This window comes from Raphanus sativus, unplaced genomic scaffold (assembly GCF_000801105.2).
Source record: "Raphanus sativus cultivar WK10039 unplaced genomic scaffold, ASM80110v3 Scaffold1312, whole genome shotgun sequence".
NCBI classification, from domain to species: domain Eukaryota; kingdom Viridiplantae; phylum Streptophyta; class Magnoliopsida; order Brassicales; family Brassicaceae; genus Raphanus; species Raphanus sativus.
The window spans coordinates 1,113-19,978 of record NW_026616624.1 but is presented as its reverse complement, the minus strand read 5'-3'; the positions used below and the strand labels follow the sequence as shown (position 1 = coordinate 19,978).

The 18,866-nt window shown below is 37.3% G+C and overlaps 1 protein-coding gene and 1 non-coding gene across 2 annotated transcripts; one reads left to right on the top strand and one right to left on the bottom strand.

The window, feature by feature from the left end:
• The first annotated feature begins 15,901 nt into the window (after positions 1 to 15,901).
• Positions 15,902 to 16,008, top strand: LOC130504030 (small nucleolar RNA R71). Its single transcript, XR_008941099.1, has one exon. It is a non-coding gene; the product is annotated as a small nucleolar RNA R71 (small nucleolar RNA).
• Positions 16,009 to 16,728: 720 nt separating this feature from the next.
• On the bottom strand, positions 16,729 to 18,444 carry LOC130504029 (uncharacterized). The gene has a single exon (XM_056998601.1). The coding sequence runs from the start codon at positions 18,442 to 18,444 to the stop codon at positions 16,729 to 16,731; it is 1,716 nt and encodes a 571-aa protein (XP_056854581.1).
• Between the last annotated feature and the right edge of the window lie 422 nt (positions 18,445 to 18,866).

Here is an 18,866-nt window from a genome sequence, read left to right as displayed (position 1 = left end):
CAGTTTTCATGGAATTCTTAAACTCGACAGATTTGACAGCTTCATTGAAGGTTTTGGGTAATGAGGTAGTGGAGATGGATAGAACAAAGCTTTTAAAAGAAGGCTCAAGGTTTTCATAGGTAAGAAAAGCAGAGATTGGGTATGATGTGGTATGGTTTGTATGAGATTGAAAATCAGGGATTTGTTTCAAAAGGTAACAATGATACTCATCTAGATATGCAGAGGCCTTAGGCTGACGTTTTGATCTAGGTAAAGGAATAGTTGGAGAAAGAGTAGGCTCAGTGCTTGAAGAAGAAAGATGAGAAGAAATGTTAGGAGAAGCTGAAGGAATATTTGGAGATAAAAGAGAAGTCTCGGTTTCAAAATGGACATGATCAGGAGGCGATGTAGGAAAGATCGTTTCATCAAGAGAAGCTTCAAAAGAAGCAAGAAACAAAGATTCAGGAATAGGCAGTGGAAGAACAAACTGATCAAATATGTCTGGAACTTGAGGACTGTCCTTGAATGGGAAAACATTCTCATGAAAAATGACATTGCGACTTATACCATATTAGATCCAGTGATCGATCTCCATGGAAGGAGAGAAGAAGAAGATGAAGTTTGTTATTATTATCTTGTGAAGTTTGTTACAGTGATGTTTTCTATTTATATCTAGATTACTCGTTTTAACAATATGTTAACCGGTTTATCCTATACGGTTTACGACATGTTAACCGGTTTATCTTTATACTCTAATATTACTCAAGGGAAAATTCAAAATAAATGATGGATTAAAAGAGGTTTGCGATTTTACGGTTAGCAATGGCGTGTTTGGTTTCAGGGGCGGTGAAAACTTTGGCGCAAGAGGAAGAAGGGAAAAGAACCCTAATACAATGTGGGCCAAAAACAATAATAAGATTTGGGCTTAAGTTAAAAAACAGCAGCCAAAAATAAAAACGCGTGACACACACACACACGATCTAGTATGGTTCCGACACGTGTCGCCAAAGTCTTTCTTCTCTAAAACGACGTGGACGCAGGAGCAGGCAGATTTGTCATCTTTATTTATTAAGATAGTAGAGAAATGGACAATCTATCTCATTATGGAATGATCCTTAGCTTCCTGCTCCTCGCCCGAGGTCAGCAACCCTAAAAACTCAATATCAGGTTTTTTTAATTCTCTAAAGGTGGATTGTTTCATTGATCCGGTTACTTTTTCTTGGAATGTCGATATGCTTAATGCAAACATTATCCCTGATGATGTCACTATCATTAAAGGGTTTGCAATTAGTCGGTCTAGTAGACCTGATTCTTATGGTTGGGCGTTTACAGATACCGGTAAATATACTGTTAAATCAGGGTAAAAAGTCGAATCACAATTTCCAGATAGAATCCTTCAAGAGGTGTCATTGGGACCAGATATTAATCCATTATTAAGCTTCACCTGGATGCTGGAATGCCCACCAAAATTGCGACATTTTATTTGGAAACTTATTAAGGGGATTATCCCAGTTGCAAAAAAATTGCGGTCACGAGGTATGGAATGTGATCCACGCTGCAGTTTGTGTGGTGTCGAGGAAGAATCGATTAACCATGTTCTTTTTGAATGTCCACCGGCACTGCAAGTATGGGCTTTGTCGGAAATACTTTCAGCTCCCGGTTTTTTTCCACGGTCCTCGGTCTTCTATAATATAGATTATTTTTTTGGAAACTAACAAAGGGTTATGATTTCGGTTTTTTCCCTGAATTTTGTGATACATTTGGAAGAATAGGAATAATAAGATTTATGCAAAAAAATCAGGCGATCCTCAAGAAATTCTTAGGATGGCAGAGGTGGAGGCAAGGGTGTGAGAAGATGCTCAACAATTGGATTCTGATCAAAATCAGACAAATAATCAGCATGTTGATTGGCTTTCCTCAGAGGCATCCAGAATCTGTTTTGTAGATAGAGCATGGAGGGCACAAGATAAGTTCTCAGGACAGGATTGGTTCTACAGGACTAATGGTTCAACCGTGAAGATGATGGGAGCTATGAATCTCCGAAGGAGCTTATCTTCTTTACATGCTGAATGTGAAGCCTTGATATGGGTTATGAAGTGCATGAAGACTCTCAATTTCTCAGACGTAGTTTTTGCGACAGATTGTTCTCAACTAGTGAAAATGGTGTCATCGCCTGGAGAATGGCCAGCATTTTCTACACATTTTGAGGAGTTCCAGCTCAGTAAGACTTTCTTCACTACCTTCAAGATCCGACATATTCCGATGGCATATAATCTTGTGGCGGACAAGCTGGCACGAGGTGCTAGGTGTTCCCATTCTACTATGTTTTATATCGATTATATGTTTCCGGTTTAGTTTTCTGAATCGGGAGTGCATAGATCATAGGTTATGTTTACTGCTATAAAAAAAGTAGAAATGAATAATTTGAGGGAAAGTAATTTGAATATGCGATAAAAGACATCTAGGCCTGAAAGATAAAACTCTGTTACATAATTACATGTCCATTGCTATGTGAAAGGCTGTCACTAATACTTACTTTACTTTGCAACATATGAAAACTGATGTAGGAAATCATTTGATTGCTGAAGGCCAGTTTTCAAAAAGAAAAAACATTTGATTGCATTTAAATTATTTATGAGAGCTTTTATTCTTTGTTATGTATCTATATATAAAATTCTGAAATTTTAAAAGTGAGAACATTTATTTCGCAAGAGAAACAATTGTGCAAGAGAAAGTTGGATGTTGTGCAAGGGAAAAAAAGCAAGCAGAATAACTGAACCCGGATCACATTGTTATGAGTTAGTTAAGATTTAGAAAATAAGATGACTAAGCTAGAGTTAGAATAAATACACAAACCTTTTATTTTTCTCTCTTCGTTACATGTAAGAAAAGAAAAATTGTCCACTCTCTCGTACTCAGGCCATCTTCAATAGGACATCAAAATATCAAATTTAATGTAATTTCATCTCCAATAAAACACCAAAAATTACACAATTCCACCAAATTTGGTGTAGAATGAATAGTTATTACTATTATTAGGAATTAATTAGCAATAAAGGTCACTTTCAAATTATCAATTGGGGGTTTGGGTCTTCCGTAGTTTTTATTTGCTGAAAAAGGGCTGCGTCTGTTTTTGACCCTGTGCAAGTCTTTCAAAAAGTATCTAACACACCTTGTGCAAACAACATATTCACCAAATTGCCATTAACACAATTAATTCCTTTGAATTGTTTTCACACATGAGAGATTATGGGTCTTTACCATCACAGTCTTTCTTGCCATTACTGTTTCTCTTTCTCCTCCAATTTTCTCCATTATTGAGTTGAAATGCATTCATCAAATAACTTATAATTTTTGACCTCTGATGCAACGAACCTTAATCATGTCCGCTTCTTCACTCACTGACATGCCTGTTGCGCCTCACCTGTTGGGTCCTCATTGCGCGGCAGTTTAGCTCCAGCATCATCCTCGAATGACCAACCTACAAAGTTACTCTTCAAGCTCCATTAAACTCAAAACCACAAGTGGTGGTTCAGAAACTGTTGCTATGAAGTTTCTTGGTCTTCTTCTTTGGCTGTCTGTGTGCGCCACTTCGATCCTGTTGACCCCAAATAGGTGACTCAAGTATCATTCAGATTAAGACTTCAAGTTAAAGAGACAAAACCTCACTCTATTCTTCTTCGATTCTTTATCTCAATTTTTCTTCTTCTTTTTTTTTATCAAATTAACATGAACTCAGAAACTTGAAAGATGTCAAACTAGACAGATGTTTGAAACTAAGAACATCTCCAACCATTACACCAAATTTGGTATTGAAATTACACCAAATTTGGTGTCTAACATTTTTTGTCATCTCCAACCATGACACCAAATAATACACCAAAAGTAATATTATATTATTTGATATTTTCTGTTTTAATAATTCTTTGATTTTTAGTATTTAAAATTGATAAATAATTATTTTATCACACTTTGATATTATGTTCATTAAATTTTCGTAATTATACATTTATAAAATTTATTTACATTTATATGTTATGGTTTAACAATATTATACATTTATTTAATTTACATAAAATACTATATTAAAAGTTACAAAACATTAATTATGAAAAGCACATAACCTAAAAATATATTTATTTTAATAAATTTGTATTAGTCAGTAATACATATTTAACTATATTATTAAATAAAAAATTATAGTTTAATAGTATCAAATACAATTTAAATAAAAATTATAATCAGCATTTAAAGTAAAATAAATGGTAAAATCCCCATTGGTCCAGTGGTTTGACTAAGGGTTCAATTGCTTCTATACCCAGAGGTCTGTGGTTCAAACCCCAGAAAATACCAAATTATGCAGATTATAGAGAAACATGTTATAGGAGATCTTCAGCTTGGTGCATGGCATACCATCGAACCTGGATCTCATAGGACGGCTCAGAGTGGTGCAGTCAGGCGTGTATTCTCATATGGTGGTAGAATTGTCGGCTGTAGAATCGTCTTTGTAATATTCTCATCGTTGTAATAGCATAATTATTCGATAATAATCGATTCATACGTTCAAAAAAAATGATAATAACAATTTAGTGATCTCTTATTTAAATATAAAATAAAATAAAAAAGTTCTATGATATTTTATTTTTATATGAAAATAAAAATAAAAAAAAATATTTTAACTATGTAAAGATAAATTAAAAATATAAACAGTACATTATATTTATGTTTAATTACAAATTTGAAATGATTAATAATAATGAATGAAACAAATTTAAACTAACTAATAATAATAATTGAACTAATAATAGGGGTGAGTTATCACATAGGGTCGCGTTTAGTTTTTAATTGGTAACTTGGGTCGTTTGAAGTTTTTACTGGGAAAATGGACACCTCGGAGAGAGACAAAAAATTAATGACCATTTTACCTTTTGACCCATAAACTTGATAAATTTTTGACCTACATAACTTTAGTTTTTGACTCTATAAACTACTCAAAAACATTAAGCTCACACGTAGGGGTGTTCAATCCGGATATCGGTTCGGTTTTGATTCGGTTTTTTCGGTATTTCGGTTAGTAAAATATAACTACCATTTTAAATCCATATTTACTTCGGTTCAGTTCGGTTTATATACCGTCGGTTTTCGGTTTATTTGGTTTTATATCAAAGAACATAATTATTTAGTTTGAAATCATATTATATGAATTTTAAAGTCATTTTGTCAATGCAATCATTTATTAAAAAAATATTATATGTTTAAATAAATGAACAAGAAATAAAAATGTTTCTACCATCAAATAAAATACTCTAGAATTAAAGTCACTCAAATTTTGAAAATAAAAATAAGAAAGAAAAGAAAATCATGAAAGAATAGTTTTTCCACTCTTCCATATTTAATGTTTATTAAAATCATGTTTCTTCGTTTGAACATGAAACTCTATTTGTTTATAGATAAGAAACAAATTGTGCAGAATTTCTACTAATTTTTGTCCATCAAATTTATAACCCCACTACAATTTAGTCAATACTAAAATAAAGTAAAAAGAATAAAAAAACTAAGAAAATAAGAAGCATCGGTTATGATGTATTGTTATTTAATTATAGTTAAAATGTTTTATAAATTATGGCTTCTTTATTACTACAAAAAAATGGTAATGTTTATTAACAAAAAAGTAACTTATATAACAAACAAATTTTCATGTGACTTATAAAATAGATACATATTTACATGTTTATACTTTTGATCGGTTTTGTTTGGTTTATTCGGTTTAATCGGTTATAAACCTAACCATATTCAAATCCTACTGTTTTTATAAAATCATATCCATTCGATTTATATGGTATATACCAAAACCAAACCATATTATCTATTTCGGTTTGGTTCGGTTCGATACAATTCGGTTTTACCATATTGAACAGCCCTACTAATTACCCGTGTGTGGCCCACCCTCTCCTCCTCGGCTCCTCCTCTCTTTTTCTTCACTATTCACGCTTCGTCAGAGTTGTTTCGATAACTAAAAAAAGCTCGAGACATTAAGTATTCTCAAGAAATTAAATAATCCAGAAGAGCTCCACGAACCTTAAGTTGTTTCGATAAGTTGTTTCAACTCAAATAAATTATAATTTTTGACCTCTGATGCAACGAACCTTAATCTAGATTTTTTTCTCAAATCTTATAAATTTGATCAGTTCACTTATATGCAAAAAAAAAAATTAAGAGCGTGTGACAGACAGGACTTTGGAGCGGTCAATCGTTTCTATGCTCTAGGAGCTGCTACAGGTTCACATGATCTGGTATCAAGCATCTCCATCACGACATCAAGCCCTCGACTCGTCTGTCAAATCTTCTCCTCCACTGTGGCAAAACAGCTTCGACCTATTGCGACCTCCAGTGTGCCGCGTCGTCTCCTACTTCGTGTCCTCATCTCTCTCTTTCCTCGCCGTCGTCGTGTCTCAGATCGAAAGCTCAATTGACCAACAATGGCCAAGTTTCTCATTATTGCATCATTGGTCCTTATTTGTTTTGCATTATTTCATTTTGGCCTCAGTGTCTTAAAACATACAGATTCCTTGATTTCCTTTACATTTTTGATCCAAACTTTTAGATTGTAAATTATAACCCTTTTAGTGAACACATATACACAATAAAAATATTTAAATGCATCACAAGAAGTAAGAAGATTAAAATGTAATAAAATGCAATATTAAATATAAATCATACATTGTTCAAAAAAATATAAACCATTCAGCACAATTTCTATAAATTAATACTTGATAAATTAATAATTTTATAAATTGGTAAATTTCGACGGTCCCAACTCAGACTGGTTCAAAATTAAAATAATAAGATGATATCTTTAAAAAAAAATTCTATGTAAATATATGGTTCCATTAAAAATATAAATTAATAATTTATATGTATACATATTTTACATAAGTAAGAACTAATTATTATATTATTTATTTTATATTCACAAGAGAATTATCTTTATTTTTTAATACTTAATATATTTTGGATGAAATTTAGTAATATTATATCTAAAAACAAATTTTTGTCATGTGCAATATATATTATATAACCAAATAATACAATAAATTAATATAAATATCAAATTTCATAAAATAACAATTATGTCTATACGCTGAAATCAAATTTTTTTCTTTTCTTAGAATAGATATATCTTAAATTAAGGAATCTAAATAAAGAAACTTTTATAAATTAATATCTTTATAAATTAATAAAATTTCAAAATCCCAAAATTATTACTTTATAGAGTTTTTACTATATATTCAACTTTATTATATACATGACATTGTACACCTTCGTATGCACTAAATATTACACTCTAATATATACTATCACATATCCTAGGTGTACACAATGGTATACACCCGATACACACACTGGTGTACACCTCCGATATACAATACAGTGTACACCTCGGTATACTCTACGATGTATACCCTTGTATACCGTTATACACTACAGTGTATGCTAGATGCACACCCGGTGTGAAGTGTACGTAAGAGTGTACACCCCGGTATACATTATGGTGTACGCTAGGGTGTACATCTATATGACATATAGTTGTAAATGGATACGCAAAAGTGAAATTTAGGGTACACACAATAACAATGAGTTTTATAAGTTTGCCGGCCATTGGAAAAGTTGCAGAGAAAATCACTATTGTTGAACTTGGAGGAGAAGAGAAAACCACATTACTGACATTACTAAAGAAAGGAAAAAAAATACATCTTGAAGGAGTTGAACTTGGACTACTTGGATTAGGGACATGAGCATTACCAGAAAACCACTATTGTTTCTAATAATCGTCTTAAAACATTTAATATATACCTCGATTATTCAGTTCGGCGCTAGGCTCGAATTTGGAACATTATATGAAGGTTTTGATTCCAGTTCCAAAGTAGAGTGCAAACATTATATGAAATTTCAAGTAAACATATTCGGTGTACACACGGAACTGTACACTCTGGTGTACACACGTAACTGTACACTCCGGTGTAAGCACGAAACTCTACACTACGGTGTACGCAAGTGTGTACACCTCGGTATACAGTAGGGTGTACGCAAGTATGTACCCTCCAGTGTACGTTTAAGGAATATTATATGTTTATATTCTTTCATGAGCATAATATATTATAACCACTATTGTTTTAATAATCATCATTAACATATTTAATATATACCTCAATTATTCAGTTTGGCACTTAAGATCATTTACTGACGGCCTTAAAAATATTTTTAAAAATTCTTTTTTTGTGGCAAATACTATTATTTTTTTATTAATTTTCACGTTTTTATTTGAAAACATAATATAACTTGGCAAATTGTTATTATTTTGTTTTCTCTTTTAAAAGTTACATGATATAAAATAACAAAATACTATTGGTTGGTCAATCTACAAGTTCATTCTTGGGGGTGAACCCAAGAATAATTCAGCATCAATTGTATTCCAGTTCCAAAGTAGAGTGCGAACATTATATGAAGCTTCAATAAAACCTAGGTGTACACTTCGGTGTACACATGGAACTGTACACCCCCGTGTACAGACGGAACTGTACACCCCGGTGTACACACGGAACTGTACACTCCGGTGTACACACAGAATTCACTCTGGTGTACACACGGAACTGTACACTCCGGTGTACGCACGGAACTGTACACTCCGGTGTACACAAATGTGTGCACTTCATGTACGCAAGTATTTCTAGGTGTGCAAAATTTTTACTTCCTAGGATATCCACCTTATGCACATTCTAGTGTACACATGTGCACATTCTGATGTACACCCGATGAACATACTGGTGTACAGCCATTTCTACACTCATGTGTACACCTGGGTGTACACCCCGATATACGCATTATAAGAAGCTTCCATTCTACCTAGGTGTACACCCCGGTGTACGTAAGTGTGTACACCCTGTGTACGCTAGTGTGTACACCCTGTGTACGCTAGTGTGTACACCCCGGTGTACGCTAGTGTGTACACCCCGGTGTACGCTAGTGTGTACACCCCGGTGTACGCTAGTGTGTACACCCAGGTCTATAAGTAATATGTATAAAGTTATATTATAAGATACATAAGTAATACATAGAGTTATTATATACATTATGTGAAGCAACATGAACAATTCAAATATACTCAAATAAGATACATGAAAAATTATTATGTGAAGCAACATGAACAATTCAAATATACTTATAGAATATATAAACATATGATTATGGTTTTGGATTTAGGTAGGAGGATATATTCTATTAATATAAATGAATAATCACTTTATACATATTACTTATATATCTTATATTTTATATAATACGCCTAGTCCCTAAACCATATATATAAACTATACAAACTAAATATATAAAAATGTATCTGAAAGTAAATAAAAAAACATAAAACTAATTCTCTTAAAACTAATTCTCTTTTAATCTTCAACTTTTAAATTTTGCTATTTTAAGCCGACAACCTGACTCACACCTCGCTTAATTTTGAACATGGCCAAAGCCCACCAAATTGTAAAACTTTATTAGTTGCTGAGTTTTGTTTTGCCCACTTTGAAACAAATTATAAAAAAGCCTAATCATAATATCGATTTTGCGAAACAAAACCCGCTACACACTACGATGTACACCCCAATACAATGTACACCCCAATGCACACTAGGGTGGACACCAAGTGTACCTTTATGTGTACACTAGGTGTAAGTTTATATGTGCACTAGGTGTAAACTTCTTTATACATTACGATACTGAAGTATAAAGAAGGTGAGTATGTCTTTGATCTTAATATACAAAAGTATACAGAAGTAGGTGTACACTATGTGTCTTTGATCTTCAAATATATTATCCTTCGATTTTAAAATAGAGTTCAATAGTAGATATATGAAAGATGAAAAATGATTATGTGAAACAACATGAACAATTCAAATATATTTATATAATATATAAACATATGATTAGGGTTTTGGGTTTAGGTAGGAGGATATATAAATGAATATATAAATGAATAATCACTTTATACATATTACTTATATATCTTATATTTTATATAATACGCCTAGTCCCTAAACCATATATATAACCTATACAAACTAAATATATAAAAATCTTTCTGAAAATAAATTATAACATAAAACTAATTCTCTTAAAACTAATTCTGTTTTAATCTTTGACTTTTAAATTTTGCTATTTTAAGCCGACAACCTGACTCACACCTGCGTAATTTTGAACATGGCCAAAACCTACCAAATTGTAAAAATTTATTAGTTGCTGAGTCTTTGTTTTGCCCACATTAAAACAAATTATAAAAAGCGTAATCATAATATCGATGTTGCGAAACAAAACCCGCTACACACTACGATGTACACCCCAATGCACTCTACGGTGTACACTGGAATATATGCTAGGGTGTACTGAAATGGACTTTTCAAGGGTCCAAAGATTAAATCAAAGTAGTGAAGAAAGGATGTCAATCCAATCCTAAGCGATTTCAAATCAATGAGAATGCAAAATCATGGCTTAATCTAAGTGCAATAAGGTTTTGAATGATGATATGAACTAGAACTATGCTAAGTGTAATAAAGAAACAAGCTTTCAATCAATAAAGGACAATTGGACTCATGGGACTAGGCATTTGACTTTAAGTGATTAAGATCCAATCTAAAGGTGGCAAGCTTTCAATCAAAAGACTTCCTTAAGTCTAGAACACTAAAATAAGCAAGCTCTATGGTCAAGAAAAATGCTCATTTGCTTTAATCAACTAGACATCAAAGGTCTTTGAGCCTAAAAGATCTAAGCAATCATTAGGAATGAGTCTATTAACTATCTAAACTCACTTAACATCAAAGGTCTTTGGTAAGGCAAGTTTAGAGCAAGGTCTACTTGGATCAGACATTTAAACACCTTGTGGGTGGGAAATGCCTAAAGCTCTAGACTAAAGAGGCCAACTTTAATCTAGCATTAAGAGTAGTAGACAAGCAAAGAAACAAGAGATCTAACACTAAACACCCTAGATCTTCACTTAATCACCCTAATCACCCTAGCCCATGAATCCAAAAGGTAACTACTCACTAATAGACATGAATAACCCAAAACCCATGGATGATTGAAGGTTAATCATAATTAGTGGTCAAGATTAATCAATAAACACAAGAGATAGAGATGAAAAAAAGCTAAAGATTGAATCTTTCACCAAAATAGCAATGTGTTTATAGAGAAAACAAGATCCCCCTCAAAATTAGGTATAAAGGGTATTTATAGAAGTCTAAAAACGAGCTGGATCAACCCAACAAACCTGGGTCAACCCAATAAAAAAGCAGTCTTTTTGGCCCGTAGCGACCTGGCTTCCCGCTACAGGCAGGTTGCTACAGAACTTAGTCATTCTTCAGGGTCTGTAGCGAACTCTCCATGTCGCTACGGAGGTCGCTATGCTGGCTCGGGAACCCTCCTAGCGACATGCTCTGGTCACTACGGCTCTGGTCGCTACAGGGTTGATATGCCTCCAGTAGATTGATCATAACTCCTTCAATACAGATCCAAATGACTTGAAACCACCTCCATTAGAAAGCTAACTCAATTTACTTTGTCTTCCCAAAATTTGAGCTTCAAAAGATATCTTTAAGGCTTTCATCCATGTTCATATTTTACCATTTTGACTCAAAACCCCTCAAATGTCTCCAAAGTCACCAATAAGTATCTCCAATACCTGATTAAGACAAATGTAATGCAATGCAACCTAAATGTACTCTAAATGCATGTAAATGAAGAATATAAGAACTAGAATGAAGCTTAAAAACATGTAAATATACAAGATATCAACTCCCCTACACTAGTCCTTTATTTGTCCACAAGTAAACTTTCAAAAACTAATGAAAAGAGGATTGAAGATGGGAGAACATATCCAAATGAAACTCTTCTTAGTCATCAACATGATATCCTTGCACAATCATAACAAATAGCAAGAGCAAAACCTTTTTCCAACTCTAACTTCTCAAGGCATATCCTACTCCTTTGATCTCTACACTCATCATCAAAAATCCACATACACACCAATCAACCAGCTCTCACATTCATTAAGCAAAATCATAAGTGAATTCTTGCAAATGGTCAAAATGGTCCAAATCATTTGGTTAAGTAAGGAAATACTTTAGTGAAAAATGAAACAAGAGGTTTAAAATGATCTTTCAAGGTGGTTTACTCACAAAACAAAGTAGCTTTGACATTGCACATAATATATCTAAGAAATGGATCAACTCATGCATACAATGCTCAATCTCCATTGTTCTACCCTTTTCCCAAACATAAAGCAAATTCTATCCTTATCTTCCAATGCCAAACTCTCTTCACTCACCCAAAGATTTCCCAAAACACTCGAGAACATTTTTTTTTTCACTTAGGACTCTTTCTTTCTTTTGATGTCTACTAGGAATATTCACACTTTTAAGTACTTATTAGCTCATACTAACCTTTGCTAGCCCCCTTTCTTTATTTTCTTTATTTTTTTTATTCTTTTTATTTTTTTTTCTTTTCTCTTCTTTTTTTTTTATTTGGGGGTCAAGACTTTCCACATTCTTGAGCTAGACTTTTTCCTTTACCTATCCCTAGTGACTTGATTTAATCTCTTTTGAGCTCTAAGAGTCTACCCTTTCTTTCATCACCTTTCACACTCCCAAGATCAAACTTTACAACACTCCTATCCCATCCTAGAAGCTAGACAACATGAGTCTCAAAGCTAGCAAATAATGGAGACCAAGCATTGTCGATCCCAATACTCTCAACATTATGCACATGTAAGGCTTTCTAAAAAGGCCTCACTCAACAATCAATGATGGCTTGAAAGGAAGGAAGGGTTTTAGGGAATGGACTACCACTTGAGTTTGTCGAAAAGATTGGCAAAATAGGTGGGACAACTCAAGTGTGTATAGCCATGACTTAGTACACAAAAGACCATACGCAAGAAGCAATAAGTTCATTCAGTTTAAAAAAGATTGGAGTAGGCTTCAATGATGAGAAGTTTCAACAATCAATGAGTTTCAAGAGGAGTTTTCAAGGCTCGAAGTCTACAAGTCTTTGAAAGGATGCTCAAGCTACTTGCCATGATTACAAAGGGTATCACATTGGGTACTTAGCATGAGTTCTTTACAAGGTTTTCTCACAATGCATGAATGCAATCTATATGCTTCTAGACTCAATCCTAAAGATGCAAATGATGCAACTAAATGACTATAAATATATAAATATTTTTAATTCAATAACTACTAAAAATGCATAACTTAAGAAATTAAAAATTCATCAAAATAAACATGATTAGATACTTGGTACCTCCCCCAAAATTAAATCATACAGTCTCTGTGTGATTAAGAGAAAGGGAGATACCGAAAATATGAAAAAGCAAAAGATATTTACCTGAAAGCTTGGAGTGATACCTCAAGTGAAGATTGGAGTATGTGTTGGTTGTCTAGAGTCTGTGCAAGGAGCTGGCATAATTCATAGCAACTAGAGGAGGCTGCTGTGGGATGTCTACCATAAAGCTCGGGTGCTTCATTGCATTTCTTCTCTCCTCTAGTGCTAGACTCGACCTGAAAATCTCAACCACGCTTATCAAAACAACTTAAAAGAGATAAAGAGTAAGAGTATATACAATGGATAAACATGGGACTTCCTCCCAAGTGAGCTTGTTTTAAGTCACTAGCTTGACTACCTTTTCCCTTGGCTAGTGAAAATGGGGATCCTTTCCACCTTCCAGAGTGATGGTGAGGACTTGAGAGAGAAGCTCTTGAAGCTTGATTGGATCATCTTGGAGCTGTGGAGTGATGATGGCCTTTGCACTTGAGAATGGTGTAGACTTTCCCTTGCATTTGATCTTGTACTCAATAGCTCCATCCTTGAGCTTCATTGGGTGAAGAGTGAGAGTGTGTGGCATCATATCAAGAGGTGGAGGGTGAGTTTCTTTCATCATCTTTTTCTTGTCATGAGTAGCCTTTGTGGCTCTACTCACCTCCTCCATTTTAACACGTTCCAAGTGCTCATCACACATCTCTTTAGAGGACTCTCCATCAAAACCTTCTTTTCCACTAACAATCACTTCATCCTTGATCTTCTCAATGGAAGGTTCTCCACAAGTGATGGTTCCACAATACTCAACATTCCTCATTGGAGACTGAATTGGGTAGGAGACATCTTTGTTGACATTTTGAAGGATCACCTTCTTGTTAGGAAAATAGATGCAAGCACCCACAGTAGCAAGGAAGGGTGTACCCAAGATCAGTGGCACTCTCCTCTTAGTCATCCTATCCAAAACAGTGAGGTCTATGGGAATGGTGCATGCTCCAATCTTCAGAGGAAAGTCCTTGATGAGACCTATTGGGGTTGTAGAAGAAGAATCCCCAAACATGAGGGAAGAAGTATTAGTCTCCATGTTTTGAACCCCCAAGCTCTTCACCATCTCCAATGAGATCACATTCACACTTGCACCAGAATCAACAAGAGCATCATCAAGTGTGAATTCACCAAGTGAGCAAGGTAAGTGAACTTCCCTTTGTCTTCAAGCTTAGGAAGAGACTTTGGTGGTACTGGTGGATCAATCTTCAAAATGGAGATGTCCAAAAGCTCGGCCACTTCTGCTTGGTGGTCTAGAATGTCCTTGATGAGCATCATTTGGACATGAGCTTCACGCATACCGGAGATTTCTGGGAGCATGACCCCAACATCACTAAGATCTTTCCTGAACTTGGAGAGCACTTTCTTCTTAGCTTTGGTGAGGACTCTTTGTGGAAAAGGGAGCTTGTCATAGGGTGACAGCTCAACCTCAGTGTCTTCTTGCTTCACCTCTTTCAGCTTCTGGTCAGCTCTCCTCTCAATTGGTTTCTCAGCCCTAGGCTCAGCTCTCTTCAGATTCGTTGTTTTAACCTTTCTCTCAGCTTGTACATGAACCCTTTCCATAGCCTTATCCACCATCTGTGCTTCAGCTGTTGCTACAACCAATTTCTCAACTATTCCAAGCTCAGTCCCAAACACTAACTTCTCAATCTCATCTACCTCTTTTTCATAATCACTCAGCTCAATCTCTGAAGAAGAAGTAGAGATGATAACATTGCAATGCTCTCTGGGGTTTTGCTCTGATTTCCCCGGTAAAGACCCTGTTGGAAGCTTGGAGGTTGACGCCATAGAGGCAAACTGAGTCTCTAAGGTCTTGACTGTAGAAGAAAGGTGTGAGAACTTGTTGTTGAGGTCATTATAGTTCCCATCAATCTTTGTGTGGATGTTCTTGAACTCATAAACTATTGTCTTCTCATTTCTGGCTTGTAACTCCAAGAGTTTCTTGAACATGGAGTCCACACTTGAATCTGGAGCTTGAGCTTGAGAAGAGCTTCCTTGAGTCTGAGGAGACTGGTTGCCTTGGTTGATGAAACCAGGAGGGTAGCTTTGCGTGGCCTGGTATCCTCCTTGTTGATTGTTGTAGTGAGGTATTTGCTGGTAGTTGTTGTGGTAGTGAAAGTTGGGCTCTTTCCTGTACCAAGTGCCATTAGCATTGACCAAGCACAACTCCTCTTGGCCTTCTAAACCATCAACCTCATTGATCTCTGCAGGTTGCTTTTGTTTCTTGTCCCCAACGGAGTTCATCTGCTCTCTCTTAGCCTTCTCTGAAATAAGCATGTCCAGCTTCTCTTGGAGAGATTTCAGCTCCTTCCTTGGGTTCTGATCATCACCCCCACAGCCTCTGTTGCTTCTGTCATGATCTTCATTATAGACATTGTCGCTTTGAACCATGTTATCTACCAATAGCTCAGCTTCTTCCTCAGTTCTTCCCAAAAAGAACCCGTTGCTGGCTGTGTCGAGCATGCTTCTATACTTGGGAAGAACTCCTCTGTAGAAGGTGCTAAGCAAGTTTTCTTTGGAGAACCCATGATGAGGACACTGAGTTTGGTAACCTTTGAACCGCTCGTATGCTTCCCCAAAGCCCTCTAGGTTTTGTTGCTGAAATCCAGAAATCTGGTTCCTGAGTTTGGCGGTTCTTGAGTTGGAGAAAAACTTGTTGAGGAATGCTTCCTTGCATTCATTCCAAGTAGTGATAGAGTCTCTTGGGATGTTCTTCTCCCGTAGATGAGCTTTGTCTCCCAAAGAGAATGGAAACAACCGCAGCTTGAAAGCATCCTCAGAAACTCCATTAGTCTTGGACATTTCACATAACTTGTCAAAGTAATCCAGGTGATCAAATGGGTCTTCCCCAGCAAGACCATGGTACTTGTCGATGTGAGGCAAGGGGAAGGGGTCTTTAGGACAGGATTTGTTAAGATCCGTGAAGTCAATACAGACTATCCACTTCCCGTTCTTCTTCCTGACGACCACTACGTTAGCTAACTATTTCGGGTATTGCACCTCTCGTATGAATCCAGCATCCAGTAGGTTCTTGACCTCTTCGTTGATTATCTCGTCCCTTTCAGGGGCGAACTTCCTCCTCTTCTGTCTGACGGGAGAATGCATTGGATCCACTTTGAGTTGATGCATGATGACATAAGGGTCAATCCCAGGCATGTCCTCATGGGACCAGGCGAAGCAATCGGAGTTGGATCTTAGGAAGTCGACCAATCTCCTTCTCAGGCCTTCCGGAAGCTTGGAGCCTATCTTTAAGTTTCAGCTCGAGTTCCCCTCTGTGAGTGGAACCTTATCCATTTCCTCCACTTCCGGCTCTTCGGTATGCGGGGCGGGAAGCTTCTTCTGTAATTGCTATAAGACTTGGGTACTTCTCTTTAAAGTAATCTGGTAGCAGGATCTAGCATTTTCTTGATCTCCCTTGACCGCCTTAATGCCCCAGGAAGTTGGGAACTTGACCAGTTTATGCAAAGTCGAAGGTACGGCTCCCATGTCGTGGATCCAAGGCCTTCCTAGTATCACGTTGTACGATGAGGGGCAATCGACGACTAGGAACTTCGTGGCTTGATTTATCCCCTCGGCGTACACGGGGAGAAGGACCTCCCATATGGTTTGCTTAACCTCTCCACTGAAGCCTACAAGGGGAGTCACCTTTCTAGTTAGAGCTGTAGGTTCCAACCCTAGGTCGGCAAAGGCCGAATGGAAGATTATGTTGCTGGAGCTCCCATTTTCCACTAGTATTCGCTTGACCAAGCAGTTTGCTATGGTAAGTGAAATGACAAGGGCGTCGTGATGAGGGGCAAGGACCTTCTCCTGCTCACTTGCAGTGAAGCTGATCTCGTCTGTTCCGAGGAGTAGGCGCTTGGGACCCATGGCCTCTTGGCCGTTCCTGGCGTTGCGAGTACTTCTCTTGGCAGCGGCACTGCTAATTCTGCTTACCTCCGATCCGCCTAAGATGACATGGATCACCCAGTCTTGTTGTGGTGGCAATGCGGGAGCTGCCTCGATAGGGAGACCGGGACCTTCCTTATTCAGAAGGTTCTTGGCCTTATCCGAGAGGAACTCGCTCAGGTAGCCTTTCTTGAGGTGCTCGGCGACTTCCATCTTCAGGGCTATGCAATCCTCCGTAGTGTGACCATGGTCAATATGGAATTCGCACCATCGCTTGGGGTTTCGATTAGCCTTTGCGGCTTTCATCTTAGGAGGCCACTTGACTTGAGTACCCATTTGTCGTAGGACACCGATCAGTTCCGGTTTGGATATCGCAAGATGAGAGATATCAGGCCACTTGGATACCATCATCCCCTCGGACCTAGGCAGAGGTCGATGTTGGTACCTTCCCCTGCTCGGATTACTAGTCTCCCTAGCAGATTTGGGATGAGTGGACTCGTCACGATCATTCCTAGTTGACTTTGAGAACTTCTGATCGTACTTCGGACCGGCTTTGACCCTACTAGCAACATCTTCTTCCCACCTTACTTGAGCCCAAGCGCGAGACAATACGTCCTCCATAGTCCTGCACTTGTACTTGATCATCTCTTTGTAGAGATCTCCCTCCGGGAGGAGGCCCCGCTTGAAGGCTGAGATAGCCGTATCAGCGTTGCACTCAGGGATAGCCACCTTCTCTTGGTTGAAGCGTGCTAGGTAGGTACGAAGTGGTTCGTTCCTATGCTGGAGGACTTCATAGAGGTTTTCTGAGTTCTTCTCTAAGTTGCGACTACTAGTAAACTGTTCCACGAACTTGTCGCTAAGGGCTGCAAAGGACATGATGGACTTGGTGGGAAGGTTGATGTACCATTGGAGAGCAGGGCCAGTCAAAGTTGACCCAAATCCCTTGCACATGGTAGCTTCCCGTGCGTCCCGAGGGATTGCCACTGCTAGCATGTGTTGCTTGTACTGGGCGATATGATTGTCGGGGTCCCCGGTACCTTCATACATCTTTATACTCGGGAAAGAGAACTTTTGTGGCATCTCCACCGAAGCAATCTCTTCCACGAAAGGTGTATCGGAGTAGGATCCTTGATTGCTCCTTCGAATAGGAAGAGCTACCCCTGGGAGCCTTTCTACCATAGATTGAATGGTGCCGAACCTTTCGGAGACCACCCTTTCTAAGTAGGCTACTAGAGCCGGATCTGAGATCCAGGATCATCGGGTGAGTACTCTTCGTCCTCCGTATTGGAATCGCTACCCACTTGCACTTGGGTCACATCGTTCGCAGCTTCTCGGCCTTCGGGTTTGTTATCGGCGGAGATGGGTCGATGAGGTGCCTCTTCACTATCGCGTGGATAATAGAGCGAAGCCATGGGTCGAACCTTAGTCCGGAACCGCTTCCGCTTGTTCCAGTTTCACCGAGGGTATGGTTCTCTTGTCGGAGGACAAAATTCTCCGCTTCTATGGCGTCTACTTCTCGGCGCTTTGCTGTAGTTGCTTGAAGTGTTCTCCAAGTTGGTCTTTCAGGGTTTGAACTTCGAGGAGTATTTCGGGACCTCCGG